This window comes from Melanostigma gelatinosum, assembly GCF_949748355.1.
Source record: "Melanostigma gelatinosum genome assembly, chromosome: 9".
NCBI lineage: Eukaryota > Metazoa > Chordata > Actinopteri > Perciformes > Zoarcidae > Melanostigma > Melanostigma gelatinosum.
Window position 1 is genome coordinate 18,649,483 of NC_136642.1, and position 22,637 is coordinate 18,672,119.

Genomic DNA, 22,637 nt, shown 5'->3' on the forward strand with positions numbered 1-22,637 from the left:
ACTCGCAGGAAGTAAATAACCATAACCATCTCTCATATGTAGGCCTGCAAGCCCACCTAAAGCTTGGGTAGGGGGATGGGAGTGTTTTTTAAAAGAGGTTTGCACACAACAAAGAGCGAAGGTGTGAGAAGAGCGTCATTTGTCATGCACATTACACAATCGGCTTCGATGCATCGCTGATCATTTCTTTGATCTGGACGTCCACCTCAGCATCTTGTGATCCAGAATAAACACCACCATCAGCTATCTTGTTAACAGCAGCCGCAGGTAATTCTTTTTTTTTACATGCACATGCTTTCTGTGCCATATCTGTACAATTGTTATTGGATAGCAAGCTCAACAGGTGTTGAAATGAATTGATTAACACTGACCCTAACTTAATAGTTGATCCTAACTCATTCTAGACATGGGGTCATTATTGGTCCATATTACAAGAGGTTCAGTTGGGGTTTATACACAATACAATTCAAGTATTTTATTCAGCCGATGGCTTGAAAAGACACAGTGATCACTTTGACTGCCACTTTAAAAAGGACCTCAACAAGAGTTACATTTCCTGTATTTTGACAGTTTTAAGTGTTTGGATTCATATCATGTGCAGCCTCAGGACATTCCACCACCCTATGTGTGTCTTGCTACGGGTCCACTTCCTCACAATTAAAGAGACAGATTGAAAGAAGTAAAATTTAAAAAATAATTATTTTTTTTTTAAATTTTTTTTTTAAACCTTTATTTAACCAGGTAGTCCCATTGAGATTAAAAATCTCTTTTGCAAGATGTAAGTAACAATACAAGATGTCAGCAAGATGTAAGTAACAATACTACATAACATTAAGGAGCAGTTTTAGTTTTTTATGCTGATGTGTTGCTAAGAAGACACCACAGAAGATGAGTCACTCAGGTATAGTTCCACCATTGTTCAAAGTCAAAGAATAACTTCATGATGTTAGTTTTAATGAATAAATATATTTTAAAATCAAGTACATTTCTCCGGCATTTATAGTTTTCTACTGTACCGAAACGTACCGAACCGTGGCTCCACTGTATCGTACCGAACCCAACCGTGAATTTTGTGAACCGTTACACCCCTAACACACACCCATTGATTATAGAAAGATACACCACAAAACACTTCATAAGCTGCAGAATTACTCGTGTTCTACATGTGTTGAAATGTTCGGGTTGATTGGGTTTTTGTTTGCCAAACAAAAAAAAGACTTGAAGATTTCTAAATCTGACCACAAGCTTTTGATGAGGAACTGAATTTGTCTCGCTTCTTTTAATTACCAGTACATCCGATTTCTGTGTAACTTGCGTGCATGTCATGTGGCACTTGACTTTCACCTCTTGTACAGCCTTTGGATCCATCATTTAAGAGATATACTCAAATCTATGCACAACAATTTATTCAGCAGAATCTTGGAAAGCTGATCCAGGGTGTGTAGCTCTTCCTTTTTTTTTTTCCTTCAGAAAGTAGGTCACGTCTTTTGTTTTGTTTTTCCCAGGAAGTCTACCATGGCTACACACGTCTCTGCTATCGTTGCTTTCAGAGGAATAAGTGAGAGTACATCTACAGAAGACTTACCAAGGTAATATTAAACCCATATCCTCTACACATAATACTAGGTTTTGTTGTTTTTGTCCCTCAAACGATCATAAAGTATGTGAAGCATATTTGCCAGCATGTGCCTTGCTTGCTTCCACTCTTGAACTTTGCTGCAAGTCTAGCAAAGGAATGTTTATCAGCTACGCAGCTGAGCATTTCATTTCAATCTAGTATTTCATTTCTAATACATATTTTGCCCTGACATCTATTTTGTTGACCTATGTTCCTAAATTGGGCTGCAAGAACACAACTGAGTTGTGTTGCTTTTCTTTGACAGTGTTCCTCAGTGAAAAGGTTTCATATTTTTGTGTTAAGAAGAAGAGTTTTTGTTGTTGTTGTTTTTTTACATCTATGTTAAGCAAGATTGTTGTAGATCAAATAAACTGACTTGAACTAATGGGAACGCCCTAATCATTCGTTTTTCCTTACTGGTTTTGTTTCTCTGTTTTTCACCAGGTCTGCCACAGCATCCTTCACCGATAGCATCACCGTCACCTCCCCAGAATATTACGATGACTACCTCGAGGGTGACTATGGGAGCTGCGTGTATGAGCGTCACGTGGCCAACTTTCTTCCAGCCCTCTACGTCATTTTCTTCCTCCTGGGCCTTCTGGGCAACTCTCTGGTCATCTGGGTCATTGCTTGTGGCGTGCGACTCCGCAGCATGACCGACGTGTGCCTCTTAAACCTGGCTGCCGCCGACCTTCTCTTGGTGTGCACCCTTCCCTTCCTAGCCCACCAAGCCCGGGACCAGTGGCTGTTTGGGGACGCTGTGTGCAAAGTGGTCCTGGGTATATATCATATCGTCTTTTACTGTGGGATCTTTTTCATCAGTCTAATGAGCATCGACCGCTACTTGGCCATAGTACACGCCGTTTACGCTGTGAGAGCACGGACGAGGTCCTTTGGAATGATCGCGGCCGCCGTTACTTGGGTGGCTGGATTTTTGGCTTCTTTCCCTGACCTGATCTCTGTCAAACAGCAGCCTGCTGCTAATATGACTCAGTCCTGCTACCCTGAATATCCCAAAGTGGTTTCGGATGACCCCACTTCTACCAATGCGCACTTCTGGACGATCTTCAGCCTTTTTAAAATGAACATTTTGGGTATTTTTGTCCCCGTTTTCATCATGGGTTTCTGCTACTCACAGATTGTCTGGAGGCTGCTGTACAGCCACTCATCCAAGAAACAGGCCATCCGTTTGGTTCTCATAGTGGTGGCCGTTTTCCTCTGCTGCTGGGTCCCCTACAACGTTGCGTCCTTCTTCAAAGCACTGGAGCTATTGCACATCTACACGGAATGCGAGAGCAGCAAAGCCATCAGACTGGCTTTACAAGCCACTGAGGCCATTGCCTACTCGCACAGCTGCCTCAACCCCATCCTGTACGTGTTTGTTGGGCAGAAGTTCAGGAGGCACCTGCTGCGGTTGATAAACAGGGCTCCCTGCAGGCTGTGTAAGGTGGTCAAGGTCTTCATGCCTCAGGACAGAAACACCGCATCAGTCTACTCAATGACCACCAGCCTGGACGAGAGGAGCACTGCCGTCTGATGTGTGTTGTTTCTATCAACGATAGGTTGCTCATTATACGAATTGTAAATATAGTTTTGGGTATGCAAACACGCTGCTGGCTGAAACAGAGTGAGAAACAGTGTCAACAACGTCAGCGCCAGAAGTCTGAGTAACCTCATTTAGTCACCAGCTGCCAAAATAAAAACAGCCAGCAAGCCAGAGCCGAACTCGGAGATACCGACCATTTCGTTGCATGCGATCAAGGGGAGACACCGTTAAGAGAAGTGAAATGAATATTATATCTCCTCTCTCACAACTGCATCGGCTTTCTGTAGCAACCCGTTGCAGAGCAGAAGGTCCCCGGTGCAGCTGGAAGCGTTACATATTGCAAGTTTCATAGCAGATATAAGAGCAGATTTGCACCTTACCTCAACCTCGAGAAAACCACAACCTGACAGGAGCAGGACGCACACAACCAAGTCGTCAGTCTAACCTTTGCGGTCTCTGTGCAAAGATCTGCATGTCTCTGTCAAATGGTGGAAATAGCTCTCCAATGTTTCTACTGATATTAATCAGAATTTCACAAAACCAGGTCATTTAAAAAAAAAAAAAAAAAATTCTCTATATGCTGTCGTGCAGACTGACTAATCATCCCATTCAATCGATTCACAGTTAAATAAAGTTGTTCCTCATTTCCTCATAAAAGGTATGTTGAAAGGAAAGCCATGGGATTAGAAACTTGCTGAATATGCAGAAAGTCAAAGTTCTTCTTTCGGGCTTCTTCCTCTGTATTTTCTCATGAGGTTGCTTTCATTAGTGTATTGTACACATTTGAGCTGACGATAACACATTTTATATTTAGATTTTAATTTATGGTATTCAACATCGCCCATGAGTCAAAGACTCGAGGATTTCTGTCAGAACCACACGGGAGCTATTTTTGTTATAGTATATTTCACATAGAAATCAGCAGGAATTACATTTTTTACTTTTCACTTTTAACAGTGAATTAGTATTGCACTCTCATAAAGTTGGGTAATGAGAGAGAGAGAGAGTGAGATAGAGAGAGAGAGAAAGACAGAAGTCACCGTCCATAAACACCAAATCCTTGTCTGTTTAACATTTAAAACCCTAATGACATCACTGTGACATTGTCAGGGGTGATACCACCAAGCACCTTCATAGGTGTAGCCGAGTGGTTATGATGCATACAACTGCAACATCCTGTGCCGGATTCAAGCTGGGGACATTTATTGCATTTGTTCTCTTGTTCTCGCTCTCTCTCTCTCTCTCTCTCTCTCTCTCTCTCTCTCTCTCTCTCTCTCTCTCTCTCTCTCTCTCTCTCTCTCTCTCTCTCTCTCTCTCTCTCTCTCTCAAGATAATACGTTCTCATGAATGACAGCAGTATTTTCAGTAGATTTTTAATAATGGGATTATCAATAGTATCTTTACTAACTTGTATATTTTTTCGTATACTTATATTTTCATTCTATTGTATGATGCAGTATTATATTCTGAAGAGAAGCATCACATTGTGAGCATCTGTTGTTGTTTTTATCAAATATTTTATATATATATTTTTATTTTTATTTTTGTAATGTTGATGTCATGTTCATCATCAATGTATGATATTCTTTTCAATAAAATTGTTTTATTAAAATACCAGACATACCTGATAACTTATTTCTTTTTTTTAAGTACACTGCTACTTTCTTATTGTATTTTTGCATTTGAACCACTTTTGGAACTTTGTTATTCAGCATTATTTGACATTGAATCTATATTTGGAGTGACTGAACCAGTGGGCTCCAGTGGCGGCGGGTGGGACTGGAGATGCATTGCACATCACAACACTGCGGATCAACGAAACAACCGATTTTCTCAGTCCAGCCTCAGGTTACCAAATATGGGTAGGCCTCCAACAAGTATTATTAAACCACATAAACGTGAGGCTTCAGATCAAATCAGCAGCAATTATTGGCAAGGACACATATAAGCCAACTCTGCAGAGGCTGCATCCACACACACACACATATATACACACACATATATATATATATATTTTATTCACTATTTGCACGCGCACAAACACAACTCTACATGGCTCAGCAACGTTGGCGTCCCCCTCTGGAGAAAACTACAAATCACAGCGGGTTTGCTGTACTCGCCTGTCTGAACGTCTCGCGCACCGCTAACACTTTGCTCCACGTTGCTCCACGTTCAACTTGTCTGCGCGTCTCTGCCCCAGTACAACCATTCCACTCAGTCTGAATGACGGCCCAGGACACCCTGTGACAGGGATTGTCGGTCAAAAAACAGACAGAATTGGGCCTCACGCGCCCATCTGAAAGAAGGATCGCCATGAGCGCTGAAGCATTGTTCGCACGTTAACCACATGCAGCATGCACGTGTTGGGTGTGTTCGATTTGGATGACTTATCGGGCTGGCCGGGTGATGCGGTGCGGCCCTGATGTGAATAGATACTTAAATAGATTGTTTACATACATTTACAATCCCCAAGCATAAAGACACGATCAAGTTAAAATATTGACTCGCCTCATTAGATTAGGAGGACATATCTTCAAGTCTGGCATTAAAAAATACAAAACACAACTCATGACTTTTGGTGAAGAGTTTATAAGTGAATGATCCCAGAATCATTTTCCAACGCCCTGCAGTCTGTCCACAATGTATTTCTCTGATCATTGAACTCTGAAGGGAATAACGTTAGTTGAGCTATACCACTAGTTACATACCGTTTTCTAATAGCAAAGCTTCGGGAAAGTTGCCAAAATCAGCATGCTTTTGTAGCCGACAATGAAATGTCCCTCCTGGGCTACTGTCGTGGCCCGTGGTCACACTTTGCAAACTTATAATTAGTAAGAGAGTAGAAAGTAGCACAGTAACACTTCTTTCTAGAAAAGTGGCAACCCTTCTGAAACTCTTCACAATAAAAGGAGTGGAGGGAATTACCCTGAACTGTTTAGAGTTAAAGACACTATTTCAGCTCCGATTGAAGTTTTTAAACAGACCGGCTGAGAGATATGATGCAAGCCAAGGTGAGCTGTCAACCTAAGTAAGTAGCCTACACTATATATGTATCATGTATAATGTAGTCAGGGTGCTGCATTCTTCCTGTGAACTCTTTGTTCATCTCACAATGGAACTTGGTTGGTTTCTGTTCTCCACAATGTGAGAGACCCTGTCCTCACCACTATTGTACTGTTCACTAATACCTTCACTGGGGCTACTTTCATCAATCATGTAACTAGATGATCCACCAGTAGTGTGATCATTAAACCGTCAAATCAGTTCTTTAGTGCCATCTAGTGGTTTTGCAGAAACTGGTTTCACAGCGGGGCCGACTGTACATTGTTTGATATTAATCTTATGTGTTCGTGTGTAGGCGACAATCACGTCATTTCCCCTGCAGAGAGACTTTGAAGAATTTTTCAGAAAGCACTCATAAAATCCTTATCACTCATGCTCATAGGCTCAGATGACTTGATATCTCGGTGATTCAACTTTTATCAGGGTTTCACTTACTTAAACCACAAATAGACGTGTCAGACAGGGGATTTGGATAGATGCTGAATTCAGTGGGGGACGGAGACAAAAGGACAGCCAGAAGTTACAGCAGGCGAGCCGTCACAAAGGTGATAGTGTTGATTCGACGCTGGAAGAAGCAGTCAAAGAAAACATATCATCAGTCATGGAGATGTCATGCGGCATTTGTTTGTGAGAAAACGTATGAACCATAACTTAGTACACACTATGCCAGGATGCTGCACGTTCACACCTAACAGCTCTCGTGAGATATTGTGACAAAGATAGCCTCTGTGGTTTCATGCAAAATATTTGCTGCTGCTGCTGCTGCTGCTGCCGAGAAGAACAACAAGTGTTTCACATCTGATAAGAAGGTGTCCTTTCATACATCTGTGTACAAACACAGTTCTTTTTTCGCATAATCGCTTGCAATGACTGGTACTGCAGGTGAACAGGTGAATCGGCAGATCAAAAGTTAGTTAAAGGTTAATGTAAACAACACAGCTTCAGAGTTTTGTAAATATTTGAATCTGTTGAATTTCCAAGAATACAATTTGCTACATTGCTTCCAACTACGGTAATACTTTCTCTCGTACTTTTTCTTTTTTTCCTCGTACTGTCTTTCTGGTGACTTTTATCTCTCTTTTGTTTCATTGAAACACAAGCATCCGACATAAGGAGTGAGTTGAGGAGGAGGAGGAGGAGGAGGAGGAATTGTATGGTCTACTGATTCATGCACAGCAGCAGCATCTGCAGAGGACAGATAAGATCAGCGGCATCGCGTCTCCGGTGTATTTCTATGGGTTATCACAGACACAGATCTTTATCACAGTAAATACATTAGCTGAGTATTACTGTTCACACGTCCTTGTTTTATCATCTCACTTTTCATTGTTGGAAACAAAGGGTTTCCCCTCATTGGTCTACATATCTAATTCATCAGACCTTTTCTCATGGCTTCTAGTTTGAAATGGAAACTTTTACTCAGTGTAAAACGAGCCTCTCGCAGTAAGGCAGATGTTTATTATTGGCAGTTTTCATACAGTTTGCCTGTTGACCTGTTCTGGGTTTTCCCCTGCCGTCATGCCGTAAATACAGCATCGCCTCGCCTTCCAACCCTCAAAGCTGATGGGAAATTGTGAATAAATAATACTAGTTTCAAGACAAATGTCATTTTCATGTGTGGGTGCATTTGAGTATACTGTATGTATGTGCACACAGAGTTTCAGAGACACCGGCTGTTCCTTGTATGTTTAATGGCAAAATAACAGAGGACAAAATTAAATATTTACAGCACTTAGTAACATGTAAACACATCATCTTCTGTACAAAGAAATATACATGCAAAAGTAAAAATAAGTCATAATAAGACATTCAAAATGACATTGCTGCAGTCTTGTTCTATTTGTATTTAAAATATGACATAGTTATGAGGTTTACATCCTGGGTGTGGGCAGAACTGCCCGACCCTCTCTGTACATCTTTACATCATGCTGGGTTTCCCAAAGGCATTGTGTTACTTAGATCATCATCTTCCATGAACAGGCTTTGAGAGAATCTGATAAACTGATTAACAGTATGATTTTGGGAAACCTAGATCCACACCAACAAATAACAATGACACAAAATGAGAGACGTAGACTGTACAGACAAACTTCTTTAACATCAAATCAGACAGTAACTCTTATAGCCTTCAAATTAAATAAGAAACAATGCACGTTTTAGCTCCACCCATCTCTCTAGGTCGACTCCCTCAACTGGCACTTAAAAAAAAAAAAAGGTTTTCAATAACTTCATAACCTCAAGACATCAAGTCATTCAAATGAAAAAGAAACTTCTTTCACATCAGATAGCTGTTCATGCTGAATTATATTTGTCAAAGGGATACATTTGAACTGTTGGTGGAACAATATTTGTGTGTCTTCAAAAGGGTTCAACGCATTTTCCAACAATTTGAAGTCCGTGTTGAGTCGGCCACAATGAGACATTTTTCCAGACCATTGCTTGGAAAAAAAACGTCAACCAAGTCTGTCTTTTGACTGAGATGCTTAAAAAAAAACAATCTAGCGACATACACCAGAACCTACTTACAAAAGCCAAACAAACTCACACAGCAAACCACTTTGTGCACAGCTTGAAAGAAGACAAGTGAAATATTAGTTGTTGTTTTTTCAGAAACCACCAAACAATTTCTTATCACAATAAGAATAAATTAAGCCAGACTGAACCGATGTAAACTCTCGCATGTCCTGATTCAGTGTGGTCTGTTATAACTTAACATGAGAAATCAGGAAATAAAACACATTTTAGCAGGAAAAGAAAGCATAGTCAACTTTGGTATTGTCACAGAAATAAAAACATAACAATGACAAAATGAAAGCATAAGTGCCTATATTTTATCGATACACATTTTTATACATTATTTCCGAAAACCCGCCTCTTGTCTGGGGGTTTTAAAGATATTAATACTGAACTTAATACATAAGAGTTAACACAATACAGACATCTATCGCAGTACCAGGTACGTACATGCCTTTTTAAGAATACGGCTACAACACAAAGTCTTCATAAATAGTTGCATAAATGTTAAAGCTGCAACATTGCACATGGGAATTGATGCAAAATACGAGTGCATCTCTAGTAGCGGTTTGTTCATGGTGATAATCCAGCTGCTGAGGGCTCGCAGAGAGTGACTTACTTCACCAACTGCAAGGTCCCAGTAACACTCGGCAAATGATATAGCCTTCGTTCGCTTGAGACAGAATTCTTCAAAATGAGAATGAAAGGCAGGAACACGTTATTTACAAATAAGGCGGATGCAGGTACAAATCGGAGAAGCTTTGCTGAATAGCTTTAATGCTGAATTTAAGTTAATTTAGTTTCTCTTAGTGTCACAAAACTGAAATGATTTCACCTTTCAAACTGAACGTGGGGCATAAAGATAAGCAAAATATTGCACTGAATGTAACTATAATGTGTTTCTGGAAAACACGGTTTTGGTCTTCATATTGTTCTAGAATAAGTGGACCCTGCTGATGGGTGCCACTTTGTACACACACACCTCATTTCTCTTGTTTCCTTCCTACTCACTAACTCACCTTTGTTTTCCAAAAGGTACAAATAAAGACAGTTCTCTGTATTCCTCACTGTACATGGTTTCATTTACAAAAAGTAATCTCTCGTTAGAAAAGAAACATTTTCTCGTGTTCAACCGAAAGCAGCCTGAATAACTCTTATTACACAGTATCCTATTTTCTCTGTTCAACACTGTCCGGAACGCAAGACTTGCTCAAGCTTGCTGTGGAAGCGGGTTGAGAAAGCTTGTTTTCCTCTCCCTGCTAAGTCAAGGTTTGAAATCTCAAACAGATTCCAACAGTTCATTTGTTGTGCCGGCATAACGACAATATGCCAAGGAGGGGGAGGGGGAGTCGGGGAGAGTCAAAGGGGGTTTATCAGCAGAGATCGAACAGTCAGCAGCAGCAGGACTTTTGTGGCTTAGTGAGGGAAAAGGTGATCATTGTGGAAATGTTGCTGGTGGTCCTCTCAGTAACACAGCTCAACTGAACCAACTTGTTCCCCATCCTCTTCATTTTCTTGGATTCCTTCTGTGCCCCAACAATGCAGGAACAGGCGTCTACAGTACATGCTGTTACGGTCACATCTACCCAGAGACCTGTTTGTTAGATGTGGTTAAGCAGACGGCTGTGAAGGAAGGCCTTAATGGCGCCAATGGGCCGAACATCGTTCTGGTGTTTCCTTCTCTCGATGAAGGAAATGAGTCTGGAGGTGTCCAGATGTGAGGTGTGATGATTCGGAGGAGCTGGCAGCGCCGGTGGCTGCGTATGATTTAAGGTGGCATGGCCAGTGTCTCTGTGTATCGCACCTTGAGGCCGGAGCCAGGGCTCCTGCAGGCAGGAAGCTGCGGGGGGCCGCCGCTCCGGCTCGCCCTGGAGCAGCAGGCAGACGAAGTCTCTGGCAGCTGGGCTCACACACTGGAAGTAGTCCCCAGGGAAGCTGAAGTCCAGGCGACAGATGTTCAGACACGTCTCCTCCAAACTCTCATCCAGGAAGGGAGAGGCGCCACTTAGTATAACGTAGGTCACCACCCCTGTAAATCATCCAGTCAATACACCAGTAGATCAATCGATAAATAGATGGAATAGAAAAATGCATCACGATGTATTTCTGAACACGCTTCTGATGATGTTATATGCAAGTTACAAACTACTCGTGCTTAGTCACAAACCTAAGCTCCAGAGGTCAGACATCAGTGAGGCAGGCTGACCCAGGATCAGCTCAGGAGCAGAGAACTCTGGGCTCCCCAGGAGAGGATGGATGTAGAAGGAGAGAGGATTCATCTGAGTGGCATCACCAAAGTCTGTGAGCTTGATCACTGGCTGGGAAGACACGTGTTCCACCACAATGTTCTCTGGCTGCAGGAGCAAAGGGGAAAGCTTTAACTTGTGACGCAAACATCAGAGGAACATCGTTCTTTACACCCGCACTCCCACCGGGCCAAACTCAGATCCAGCTTTTTCCCAGAGCCCATGGTGATGTGTCCAAAACCACACCACATTCATTCTGCTATCACATCAGATAAACACAAACTGATTTTTTTAGAAGCTGGATCAGAGAATTAAATAAACAGATACAATTATTAATGATCAAAACAGCTAACAACTAATCTATTAATCTACTCATTCTTTATCTCCACACTGATGTCGGAATATGTATTTACTTTGAGATCAAGGTGTGCTATCCTCCAGCTGTGCAGGTAGTGGAGAGCTTCAAGAATATCTCTGAGGTAGAGAGCCACCTTCTCCTCTGTCAGGTTGCCCCAGCTCACTATATAGTCCAGGAAGCGTCCCTGGTCTGCCCTGAAAGCAGAAACACAATGCATTTGTAGGTCATTTGCGACTTGAAACAGGAAGTCACAACAGCTACATGAAAACACAACTGCACTCACATCTCTTGTACAAGTACGTAGCTGTTGGCCGTCTCATATGTGTCCAGCAGCTTGACCAGGTTGGGATGGTCCAGAGCCTGCAGGAGTCGCACCTCCTGCAGCACCTGCTCCCGAAGCAGCAGCTTCTTGTTAATGTGTTTTGCTGCAACCGTCCGTTTACTCCCTCTCTGGTCGCACCGCTTAGTCACTGAAAACCGGCCCCTGGGGAGCAGAAATTAGGGTTTAGACGAATATGTGAATACCTGTTTACTACAATGTTACATTTAGATTACTCTGGATCTCAGGTAGATCAGGTATCTATTATGTATTTGCCTGGACTGGATTTAACGGGCAAAATAAGGTGGTGGTTATACATACTGTTAAATTTGTCAAGATCAGTCTATGTCAGAAAATAGGAATTTAAAATCATCCAAATACCCTCACTTGTGAGAATTAGTTGTGAGAATGTATTTACAAGGATATGAAGGTTCAGGAACGGGTTACTCGTGCCCATGCCAACACATTAGTAAGTGTTAAAATACAAGTTTCATCGACACATTCTTACCTTCCAAGCTCAGTGATCTCTGTGTAGTGGGACTCAAAGCTGCTTTTCCAGAGGACTTCACTGCCATCATCAGGGGTTCCTGAGAACACATTCAGGCTGCATCAAGTATACGAAGCAGGAACATGGTTTTCAAAGCCAGCACACTCATGTAATTACAACTTTTTCATTTAGTTCGTTTGACAGGAATTAAAGTTCAGCTAATGTAGAGTTTTAGTTGTTCAAAACGTAACTGAGGAGGTGTAACTTGCACAATATACCCAATAATCAAGCTTTACAGAAAATGTGTACCGTGAACAGACTCTCACCTGAGACTCTGAGGCTGGCGGAGGAGGTGACAGAGCCTGCTACATTTGTGGCAACGCAGGTGTACACACCACTGTCCTCTACAGATACTCCCAGGATACGAAGAGATGCCTCTCCTACCTCACTGTAGAGAGAGAGAAGGAAGGAAAATGAATCATCAAACAATATGCACCGTGCTAGCTTGAGATTTTCTCCTTTTTTAAATGATACTCTGTGAATTGCACAGGATGCCAAATGTACGGCAAAATGTTGCGTTTCTTATAATTAAGGCTTCATATCCCATGAACCCGATGCTTCATTTAAGTCCCTTCAAATGAATTCAATAATATTTGCCGTCACCTGAAAGTGACGCTGTAGTGTCCGTTGTTGCTCAGAGTGTTGTTGTCAGGTCCCCGCCAAGTGACAGTGGCCCGGGGCCGACCGCACACTTTACACCTCAGAGTGACACTGTCGCCACCCTCACACGCTACATCGCTGACAGGAATGAGTACCTCTGGGGGAGCTGGAGAGAAAGATCAGAGGACAAAGATGAGAAGAGAAAGGGGATACTGCACCTTCCATCTCAAATCAGCTTAAAGACATGTTTCGATACATGTATAAAGTTACCAGCTTCAAAGTGACTGCCAATGACAGGAAGGGATAGGTCGGGGAATATTAAAGGACTATGGTGTCTTTAAACAACATATAGATCTGGAACACACACACACACACACACATGCATCCAGTCCTTGGACAAAAGCAACAATGTCTACATACCATCATGGATGAAGTTTGGATTTAGAAGCTGTAATGAAAATGTGAGGACAAAATGAGATTTCTTGCACATACTCAAAGAGCAAGTTAATTGGGTTTGAAAAATAACTCCACACTCTCTACCTTGACAGAGACTTTGTTGGCCAGGCCGTCCTGAGACTTGCGGTAGCCGTTCTCCAGCTTCCTGCCCTCCTTGTCTCTCTTCTCAGACTTTCTGCGGATACGGAGTGCTGTATGCCATGATAATGATTTTCTAAAGCAGACACGACCAGAGGGGAGAAATCTCAGTTTTCCATGCCGTTTTTGTATCATCATGATGAATTCTGACATTTGCACTTGCTTGCTTTTGTCTCAAGAACAGGACGCATGTCCTGTATTCTTACTTGATGGTTCCTTCAGGGAGTTCGGGTGTGATGGAGGATGAGGTATGTCCTAATACATAGCCAGGGATCCAGCCCTCAGCGGCAGGGCAGTGCTCATTGGACGCCCGGTACACCAGGAACATGTTTTGCTGGTTGCTGGCTAGCATCTGGACCACCTCGCCCTGCACCACACTGATCTCGTCCTCCTTCACTGCCACATAGTCCTGGGTCACCAACATGGTGGACACACTGCTGCTGCTACTGCTTTCACTCTGTCGGAGAGCAAAAGTGTCAAGCTTTTGACTTAATCACACAACACTGTTTAAACAAAGCACAGTGAAGTAGTAGAACATGAGACTTAACATGCACACAAACCACACACACACACACACACACACACACTCAAATACACCCATGCACATTCATTCCTAAAAACAGGGAGTACTGAAGAGTATCAGTAGCTTCACACCAATCAAATGCAGGATTTGATTGATGGTAACACACACAAACGACCCTGCTAGTATGCTTGATGCATGCAGGAAGAATTGCAAAATGCTTTTGAAAAATCTTGAACAGATGTTTTTAAAGCTAAAAATCTACAGTGATGACTGACAGATAACTTGATTCTGAGAAGATGTGAAGCAGAAGTTATGATCCTCGGGTCAGATGTTGAAATACGGAACTTTGTGGTCCCAAGTAGAGAGAGAGAAGTTGAAGTAAAAAAAACCAACTATTTCCAAGAAGAAATAAAGAAGACACTCCATCAGCTTGAAGAGAGACAGAGTAGGTGGAAGTGAAGCAAACAGCAGCTGGTGTAGTCTGAAGGCTAACCGTTGCAAGAAAAAATGAGAAAGAAGGTAATATGTGAAAGAGCTTCCTCCGTGATCATTGATAATCGCATGACAATATTCCCGGAGAAGTATGAATGAAAAAGACTAAAGAGAAATGGTGATTTTTTTAAAAACTGGCAATTAGCTGCAGTAAAGAAGCAAACACACACTGAAGCTCAGAGAGTCTCAGCAGGCAGATACAACAGTTGCTCTATGAGTCAGATCCACACTGTTAGTACATTCTGGGAGCGCCAGAGAAAATTCTCCCTCACACACGCTGCCGGTGAAGTTAGTGCACTCAGATAGCCGTTAATCTCCAGTGTAGTAGTTGTTGCATGTACAAGCCATTCTCAGAGGCAGCGGCAGGGTGACTGACGGACAGCCAGTCAGAGGGCGGGGGTTAGTGACTAGTGAATAGCTCTAGGCCTCACTAAAGCCCGGGCCTCGGCTTGGCATCTTACCCCGTTACTCTGGGTGGAGTGTATGGACTGCTCGCTGGTGGAGGAGCAGGTGCTCATGCGGTCTATGTCCTTACTGTGGGAGGAGTTGCGGTGATGAGAGGGCGTCCCATGGCTTCCTCTGCCCAAAGAGTCCCCTCCACTACCACTGTCACTGGGGAAGGAGAAGGAACCAGGCCGGCTGGCGGGAGAGGCAGGCATAGCAGGGACCATAGCCCAGAAATGACCTTTATGAGCTGGGCTGGAGGGGACAAATGCTTCCTTTCCGCCACCAGGAGACTGAGGTGAAATGAGAGGAGAAACTGTCCCAACTCGGGGGCTTTTTAGGGGCAAGTTCAGAGGAGCCACGGCCATCTGTGGTACACCAGCTGTTTGATGTTTCTGGGTTTCTTCACAGCCCCCCAGACCCAGTTTGACACTGGCCTCCATGCTGTCTGATGGCTTGTTACTGTTATTACTGTTACTTCCATGAGGACTATCCAGCATCCTCATCTTAGGGACCTCTGAGGCTAACGCCTCTCCATTTGTGGTGGTGGTGTCTGAGTACGGGTTAGAGGGGAGGGACTGAGGGTCGCAGGGAGACCACATACCTGCTGATCGGTCGGGCCCCTCAGGGCCCGGGGGATGGTGGTGGTGGACGGGCTGGGGGAGGCGTGAGGATGGCTGGGGGATGCGGGAGGGTCGGGAGCGAGGGCCGCACAGAGAAGAGGAGCTGTCCCCTGATCCTCCAGAGCCGCCGCCGCCACCTCCCCCTCCCATGTTGGCGGTGCTGTTGGAGCTGCTGCCGCCTGGCAGGCCTCCAGTACTACTGCTGCTGCTACTGCTGGGCGGACCGCCCGGCCCGCCACCACCCACGTGGTTCCTCTGGTACTCTATGGGGGATGTTAGAGCTGTGGGAAAGGATAAGGGGCAAGATTTCACTCATAATTAAAGTCAGAAAACCTGGGGATATTATTTAGTTTGAAGAAGTTGAAAAAAGTAACATAAAACATAAAACATAAAACTTCCACTTAAGGACCAAGGCCAGCATGTTTTTGGTGTGAGCTTGTAATTTGCACATCATTCTCTCACCATTGAGGAAATTTCGCTGGTTCTCCAGTATTTGGCTGACCTGGTGGACCCAGACTTGACTGACTCCAGGGCTCATTGAATGGAGGGTGTACCTCTCCAGGTTGCCGCTTGATGATCTGGAGGTGAGCGTGAACTTGCACGGGTCTTCTGCATTTTCTTCTAAACCCAACCAGCTCACCTGAAGAGATGAGACAAGAAGAGAGAAGAAGAAGGAAGAGAAAGGAAGAGTGGTAGGGACGTAGTTAAAGTGGCAAGGCGAGATGTTTTGATTAAGAAGCTACAAAACAATCTACGGTATGGGAACATGCAAGACATTGATAGTATTGTTTTACCAGTTGTGAGAGGCTTACATTTTGCTCTAACTGTAGCTTTGGGCGATTGTATTGAGCTGCACTTACCTTGATGTTGTTCTTGAAGAGGTAGCCGGGAGAAGAGAAGCCTTTCTTTTTGTCTATGGGCTCGCTGAAGATGACAATCTGCTCAAAAAGGAAGACTCTCCTCTCTTTCATCCTGGACAGAAGTCCTCCATCCTGGTCTGACACCATGAAGGTGTCTTGGAGGAGCAGTCTGCCCTGAGCCACAATTTTACCCTGAAGAAAGAGTGAGAGCAGAGATGAAGCAAATAAGAAGACAGGGACAGTAGAGGACAGTTTGCATAACTTCAATTTGGGGTACCATGGACATACGCAATGTCTAATACTATTTGCACTACCTACAGTTCATTCTGCGGAAATGTGGCTTTATCGACATGAAACAAACTTAAAACAACTTATAACATATCTCCATAAATGAGGGCACACTGACACCTAGTGGCAGTTGACAGAATTGCATGTTTGCAGGGAATAAACTGTTTACATCGATACCTTAAATCATTCAGTGCAGTTGTCCGAGCACACACACAGACAGACACAGACATGCACAAACTTGTGAGAGGATGAAGAGCCGCCTTACATCGAAGCCTTGAAGGCGCCCAACATTCATCATGTCATTGCAGCGTTTGGGGACCACACACATCACCTCTACAGCTTTCTGCAGCAGAACACGAGAGCAAAAACAAAACGCATAAACAATATATTTTCATTGCGTCATCACTTTAAGAAGGTTTGAGCTGCAACCTGGGTATTACATTACCTCCAGCTCTGTCGTATCCACTCCAGCCTTCTTGGAAATCTTGTGAAGATCCTGTGAAATACGTAGAATGTATAGAACAACGTTGATCAACACTGCATGTTCAACATGAAAAGTGCTTTACTTAGCCTGAATGCAGCCTGCCAAGTAAGAACACTATGGTGGAGTTACCTTCAGTAGTAACTGGTACTTCATGATACGTTGGACGGGTTTGATGAGCAGGTCAGTGATCTGCAATCTGTGGCCCAATCGCTGCTTGAGGTCCTGGTGAAAGATGCAAACATTGTTATCTCTATACTGAAATAATGATCACCTGGACAATAACATACAGAGAACAGTCCGTAGGTTTGGGTAGGTGTAAAATCAATCTTACTTCAAAGTAAGTGTCAATGTATTCTGACACAATGTGCTCCGATTTAGGTTTATTCTGGCAGTACACGATGTACATGTGTAGCCGCCGCTCCTGCAATCGGAAAACAAAAACAGAAAACAGAGGTGGCTTTTAGAAGTGAGGAAAAAACAGTGACAGCTTAGAAAATAATATTTATTTACTCTCTCTCTTTTAAAATCAATAAAATGAACTTGATAATCCACCCTTCAACAAAAGAATGTAATGACAAACAATAATGAATAGGTTTCGAACCTGTTTGACAAATAAAGGAGCCAGCCTGTCAGGGTCCTCCAGACACTTCTCAAGCTCTCCCAGGAAAAGACTGTGGACCAATCAGGAGAGAAAGACACGAGTTAACCTGCCAAGGAACATGGCACTTCCTCTATTTTTTATTATTGTTGTCTGTCTTCACACTGGGGCAGATAAAACAACTTAAAAAAAACATTTGTCGTGGAATTTGTAGGGCATGTTAACTGGAGAAGACTGCCTGCATACTCTTTGTGCCAGTCATAGATCTGATGGATGTTTCCAAAGACAATCTTGTCTTTTCCTCTCATGTCATCTGGAACTCCTTCCTCTTTCATCCTGCTCATGTAGCCCTGAGGGGAGGAAAGTCGACTCGTTTGTAAAACATAGACACACAGACCCAAAAAGCTTCTGTTGAGATACTTTAACGCCTGCTTTTACCTCCACCACTGATCCCAGATCTCTGACATAGTCTCTCTCAGTCTCCACCAGCTCCAGAAGCACATAACTGAGGGACACAAAACAGCAATTGTCACCGTGTAATACAAATGTAATGCACTCAGCTGTGGATGAGCATCAGACATGTTTCCATATAAGCACACCAAGGAAAGACAAACGTGATTAACTGATTGAACTCGAGCAACTTTTGTTTATCAAAACACGAACACGACACTGCGGGCTCATAACTCACTGTCTTCTCTTGAAGAAGCCAGACTTGCGCTCGTCCACCTCATCGATGGGTGAGGAGGAGGAGAGGAGGGAGTTGTCAGAGGGATTGAGGGAGGGAGAGCTGCTGTCGCCCTGCTCCACTGACAGGGAACTGGGACGATCCTCCAGCGACTGAGGAAGGAGGAGGACAGAGGCGAGGAGAGGAGGAACAAAGTGCAAAAGGGAGAGACAGAAGAGCGAAGAAGAGAAAGAACTGTCACTGAGCTGATCTGTGTGTGATCTTATCTTTTGGACAGCATGCGTCATTTAACTGTACTATCTTTACTTTGGCATGTGTCCATACTGTATGTAAGCCCAGTGGGCATGTGTGTGATATTGGCCAAAGTTCAATGCCCATTTGTTGGAACAGTGGACAGCTGGCATGCTGAGTCACAGTCCTGACAGATGACGAGTAGGCCACAATGCCATTCTCTATCAACAACACCGGGGACAAAATGTGTGCTTGTACATTAATCTATCAGCATTGTTCTGTGTACAAATGTCCCACATTTCCATGTACTTATGAGTTTTGTTCATGATTTTTTTTTCCTCACCATCTTGCTCTTCACCAGCTCTTCGATGGCACTGACCAGTTCAGCAGCGCTGGGCGTCTCTGAACTGTTGGGACGAGCGGACAGACGAGATCCAGACTGAAAAAAAGAGACAGAAAATGGAAGAAAGAAAGAAGTTGACGGTTGAGGTGTAAACATGACCAATGTAAAACTTGGCAGAGCTGCATGCGTGCAGTCGTCGAACATTCTAAATGGCTACTACTGTGTATGTGATCAGGCTCACCCTCGTTGAGTTTGGACCCCGATATTCCACACGTCCAAATAAGGACTTGGTGGGTGTGATCTCCCTAATAAAAGGGTCAACTGGGGGCCAAGTTGGAGCCAATCACAGACTGGTCTCGGGGGGAAACAGGGTCAAGAGTTATGAGGTGGGTTTAGGTCAAGGGCAAGCTGTGGGATTGGAGACTGCTCTTCAAGCACAAGCACCATGACTGGTCAGACAACTTATATACAGCAAACAGTGTTGCGTAATAGTCCATTGAAGAGAAAATTTGCCTCTAGAACAGAGCCCAGTTTGACGCATGGTGGCAGGTAAAGTGCTAAAAGGAACCCCTATTCACAACCAGACTGAATGGGATTTCACCATTTAGTCCGGCAAACAACAGACCACTGCAGCAACACGTGAATGGAGCATTCACTGCAGCAACAGCAGCACAATTACACGTCATGGGAATGACATTTCTTTTGGTGAAAGAAAGAAAACAAAAAGGCAAGATAAAAAAGTTCAATGACGAAGGATCCAAAGCAGAGCTGATGAAGTGATTTTACATGGAGAGATAGGGAAACTGGGAAAGAAGAGAAGTAGACGAGAAATCAACGTAATGCTGAAGGGAGGAACATGCAACCATCAAAAGAATAAAGAGAAAAATGAACGGTTATTTATGCCACCGTGAAGGTTCAGTTGTGTGATTGTAAGCTTTGTGTATGTGGTATGTAACCAAACCAAAATTAAGATGAATATGGTTTAATACTTTTTTTTATATATTTGACATTTACATATTATAAATAATAAATATTTCAAGATTTATAATTCAAGTTTAAAAGTTCAAAAGGATCAATAGGCATCTTCCTGTGAAGAGCAACTTATTTTGTTTGCGCCTGCACTTGTCTGTGTTATCTTATATTTACATGAGCAACCCTTCCCCCAGTTAATGCACACAACATATTTGTGTGCAAACATATTGCCGAAGAAGCAAAAATCCTGTTTGGCCCATTTTAAACACAGTATAACACATAAATCTACTTTGTTAACGTAAAACATAACCACTCTGGGCTCAGTTGGTGTTGTGCATCGTGTTTTCTGCACACCATCGTCTGTGACCTTGTGTAGTAATGTGTGCGTATTTAGATCGCCCTGTGTCACCAACCTTGTCGTCTTGGGAGTCGGGTTGCAGCAGGCTGTGCTGCTGGATGGCCATAGGGGGCGGTAGAGGGACAGCGTCGGCCCCCTCCTCACCTTCCTCCTCGCCACAGCTCTGCATGCCTGATGAAGATGACTTGGACAGGGTACCACTGCTCAGCCCCTCATTACGCATACGCTGCAGAAAGAGAGAAGGAGAGCAATGATCGACTGGTCGGTCACAACCAAAAACTGTGCCTTTGAATGTTGTGACACGGTCGGTTATCCACAGCTTATCTGTTCTTACTTCCTCCAGTGTCTCGTCCTGTGGCGTGGCGGCGTTGTCGTCGGAGTCCTTCTGCGAGCCGGCCATTGTGTCCATGTTCTTCCTTGTGCCGTCGCGGTTCTTCTTGTGCTTGTGGGCGAGCTTCTTGACGTGGCCGTCAGCTTTGCCGGAGCTCAGCCGTCGCACGGGGCTGGTCAGCCACTTCCTTAAGGTGTTTCCAGGGCGTTTGGGGCCCGGTGAGCTGTGAGGACCCAGGGTTTGGCTGGAGCCTGGCTGCAGGGTGTCGTTACTGGATACAGACAGGGTGTCTAAGGGGGACAGGAAAGAGAATGGTGATTATGGTATTTAGTCTGTGATATCACCAAATAAATCAAAGTGCAAGATTGGAACCTTGACTAACACCAGACAACAACTAAGCCATTTGATTAATTGCCTGGTGCTGTAAAATGTGTGTAAAAACAGTCCTACTACTATTTTGAAGTGTGCAACAATATAGAAAATTTTCTTTTCAATTATTGACATACCTCAATATATTAGAACATAATGACTTCAGCATATTTAGTGGTCAGCAATTGTTACATTCCATTTGTCTTCAAACCATAAACGACACCATAGTCACCATGCTGTGTATGCATATGTGAGTTTGCGTAAAGTGAGAAAAGACTGAGGAAAGACACGCTGCATGATAATAATGTGTGTGCTTTTGTTGGTTTGTACAGGCTTTGTATGTGTTATGTGCAGTAGGCAGGCTGTTCTCCTCCTCGCAGTGATGCCGTCACCACCTTAGGGAATCGGTAGGAGGAAAGCTGTTCTTCGACGAGTGATAGAGTGATGGGAAAAAAAGCAGGATAAAGGGATACTTGAGGCTTTTGTCTGAATAATTAAAAGATAAATCCACCTGTCTGCTCATTCCCTCCTGTTCTCCTTCTTATCTTTAGCCTAACCCCCTTTTCTCCTCCACGACGCTGACATTCTCTCGTTCGTTTTCTTTATAATCATCTACAATGCTGCTGCATGCTACTGAACGAGGAAACAACACCTCTCGACCGGCTCAACAAGCTATATGACCAATGAGTGTTGGGATGATAACGTTGAGGTTGGATTTCTTTGTGTCCAGTCACACTACGCAACATGGCCCTGACACCACAGAGCATGGACCTCCTGTAAGACCTCACAGTTCAACAAACGATTACAGCGTGACTTAAGAGTATCCCTTACTCTGCTGCCAATACAAGAGAGTCAAGAAAAATACCTCCCCCCCCCTAGGTTCATAAAGAACTTCGTCAATCACCCACCCGTGGATGAGGAGAGCACCACTTACTTTCTATCAAAAACTGGGACTGGGACACATTCCTGACATACAGAGTTAAAATCCTCATCAAAAGCCACCTGAGTACACTCCATAAAATGATGTCTTCCATCACTTTAAATGCAAAGCTCGAGCCATAGCTTGACTGAATCAGAAAATGACTTCTTAGTGCAGGAAGATCTCAGGAGTTGATGTTCTCATTGTGCAGATTAGCACATGATGAGAGGTGATGGCTGCAAAGACAAGTGCATTTCTGAGGGGGCGGTAGTTGACTCAAGGACGATACTATCCTCCGATTGCATCGCGAGTTGTTGAGCTTCAATGAAAAATATAGGAATAAATATGATGTATAAATATATTAAGTCTGGATACAAGACTACATGATCTGTAGTTTACAGCTTGAATAAAGAGTGAAATGTCTGAGAGATTCAGGCTTCAGCCTGGTGGTTAAAATCATGCAGCTGGTACAGATTCCACCATGTGACCAAGCTGAATGGCTCTTATGAAGGGTCGGTGTGGAACTTCTGCCTTCCCTCATTGGACACTTTTACACAGCCTGAATGAATGCATCTGCATCAGCATGTGAATGGGCGTGTCATTCATACAGCCTCTGGGAGGACTTCTTTTTTACAGCGCTCTGCTGATACGAAGCATGTGTTCTCACATCTCATGCAAGGGAAGAAGAAAGCACAGTTCGCAGGCAAACAAG

At 43.6% G+C, this 22,637-nt stretch overlaps 2 protein-coding genes across 2 annotated transcripts in view; one reads left to right on the forward strand and one right to left on the reverse strand.

The window, feature by feature from the left end:
• Nucleotides 1-1,532: 1,532 nt before the first annotated feature.
• On the forward strand, nucleotides 1,533-4,541 carry LOC306782182 (C-C chemokine receptor type 4-like). The gene is made up of 2 exons (XM_079275419.1): nucleotides 1,533-1,589; nucleotides 2,063-4,541. The coding sequence occupies exon 2, from the start codon at nucleotides 2,271-2,273 to the stop codon at nucleotides 3,153-3,155; it is 885 nt and encodes a 294-aa protein (XP_079131545.1). The 5' UTR covers nucleotides 1,533-1,589; nucleotides 2,063-2,270; the 3' UTR covers nucleotides 3,156-4,541.
• A 3,378-nt stretch (nucleotides 4,542-7,919) lies between these two features.
• The window catches only part of triob (trio Rho guanine nucleotide exchange factor b), a gene marked incomplete at its 5' end in the record, with an annotated part of 89,994 nt that continues 75,276 nt past the window's right edge, over nucleotides 7,920-22,637 (reverse strand). The window contains 24 exons of the mRNA XM_079274934.1: nucleotides 7,920-10,770; nucleotides 10,909-11,095; nucleotides 11,401-11,539; nucleotides 11,629-11,829; nucleotides 12,173-12,251; nucleotides 12,478-12,599; nucleotides 12,815-12,977; nucleotides 13,232-13,259; nucleotides 13,352-13,481; nucleotides 13,612-13,862; nucleotides 14,882-15,768; nucleotides 15,950-16,127; nucleotides 16,348-16,539; nucleotides 16,901-16,978; nucleotides 17,081-17,131; nucleotides 17,249-17,341; nucleotides 17,451-17,540; nucleotides 17,721-17,790; nucleotides 17,964-18,067; nucleotides 18,156-18,222; nucleotides 18,406-18,554; nucleotides 18,977-19,072; nucleotides 20,362-20,532; nucleotides 20,641-20,927. Of these exons, the coding sequence (XP_079131060.1) occupies nucleotides 10,343-10,770; nucleotides 10,909-11,095; nucleotides 11,401-11,539; nucleotides 11,629-11,829; nucleotides 12,173-12,251; nucleotides 12,478-12,599; nucleotides 12,815-12,977; nucleotides 13,232-13,259; nucleotides 13,352-13,481; nucleotides 13,612-13,862; nucleotides 14,882-15,768; nucleotides 15,950-16,127; nucleotides 16,348-16,539; nucleotides 16,901-16,978; nucleotides 17,081-17,131; nucleotides 17,249-17,341; nucleotides 17,451-17,540; nucleotides 17,721-17,790; nucleotides 17,964-18,067; nucleotides 18,156-18,222; nucleotides 18,406-18,554; nucleotides 18,977-19,072; nucleotides 20,362-20,532; nucleotides 20,641-20,927 (4,241 nt within the window). The 3' untranslated portion in view covers nucleotides 7,920-10,342. The remainder of the gene's footprint in view (nucleotides 10,771-10,908; nucleotides 11,096-11,400; nucleotides 11,540-11,628; nucleotides 11,830-12,172; nucleotides 12,252-12,477; nucleotides 12,600-12,814; nucleotides 12,978-13,231; nucleotides 13,260-13,351; nucleotides 13,482-13,611; nucleotides 13,863-14,881; nucleotides 15,769-15,949; nucleotides 16,128-16,347; nucleotides 16,540-16,900; nucleotides 16,979-17,080; nucleotides 17,132-17,248; nucleotides 17,342-17,450; nucleotides 17,541-17,720; nucleotides 17,791-17,963; nucleotides 18,068-18,155; nucleotides 18,223-18,405; nucleotides 18,555-18,976; nucleotides 19,073-20,361; nucleotides 20,533-20,640; nucleotides 20,928-22,637) is intronic.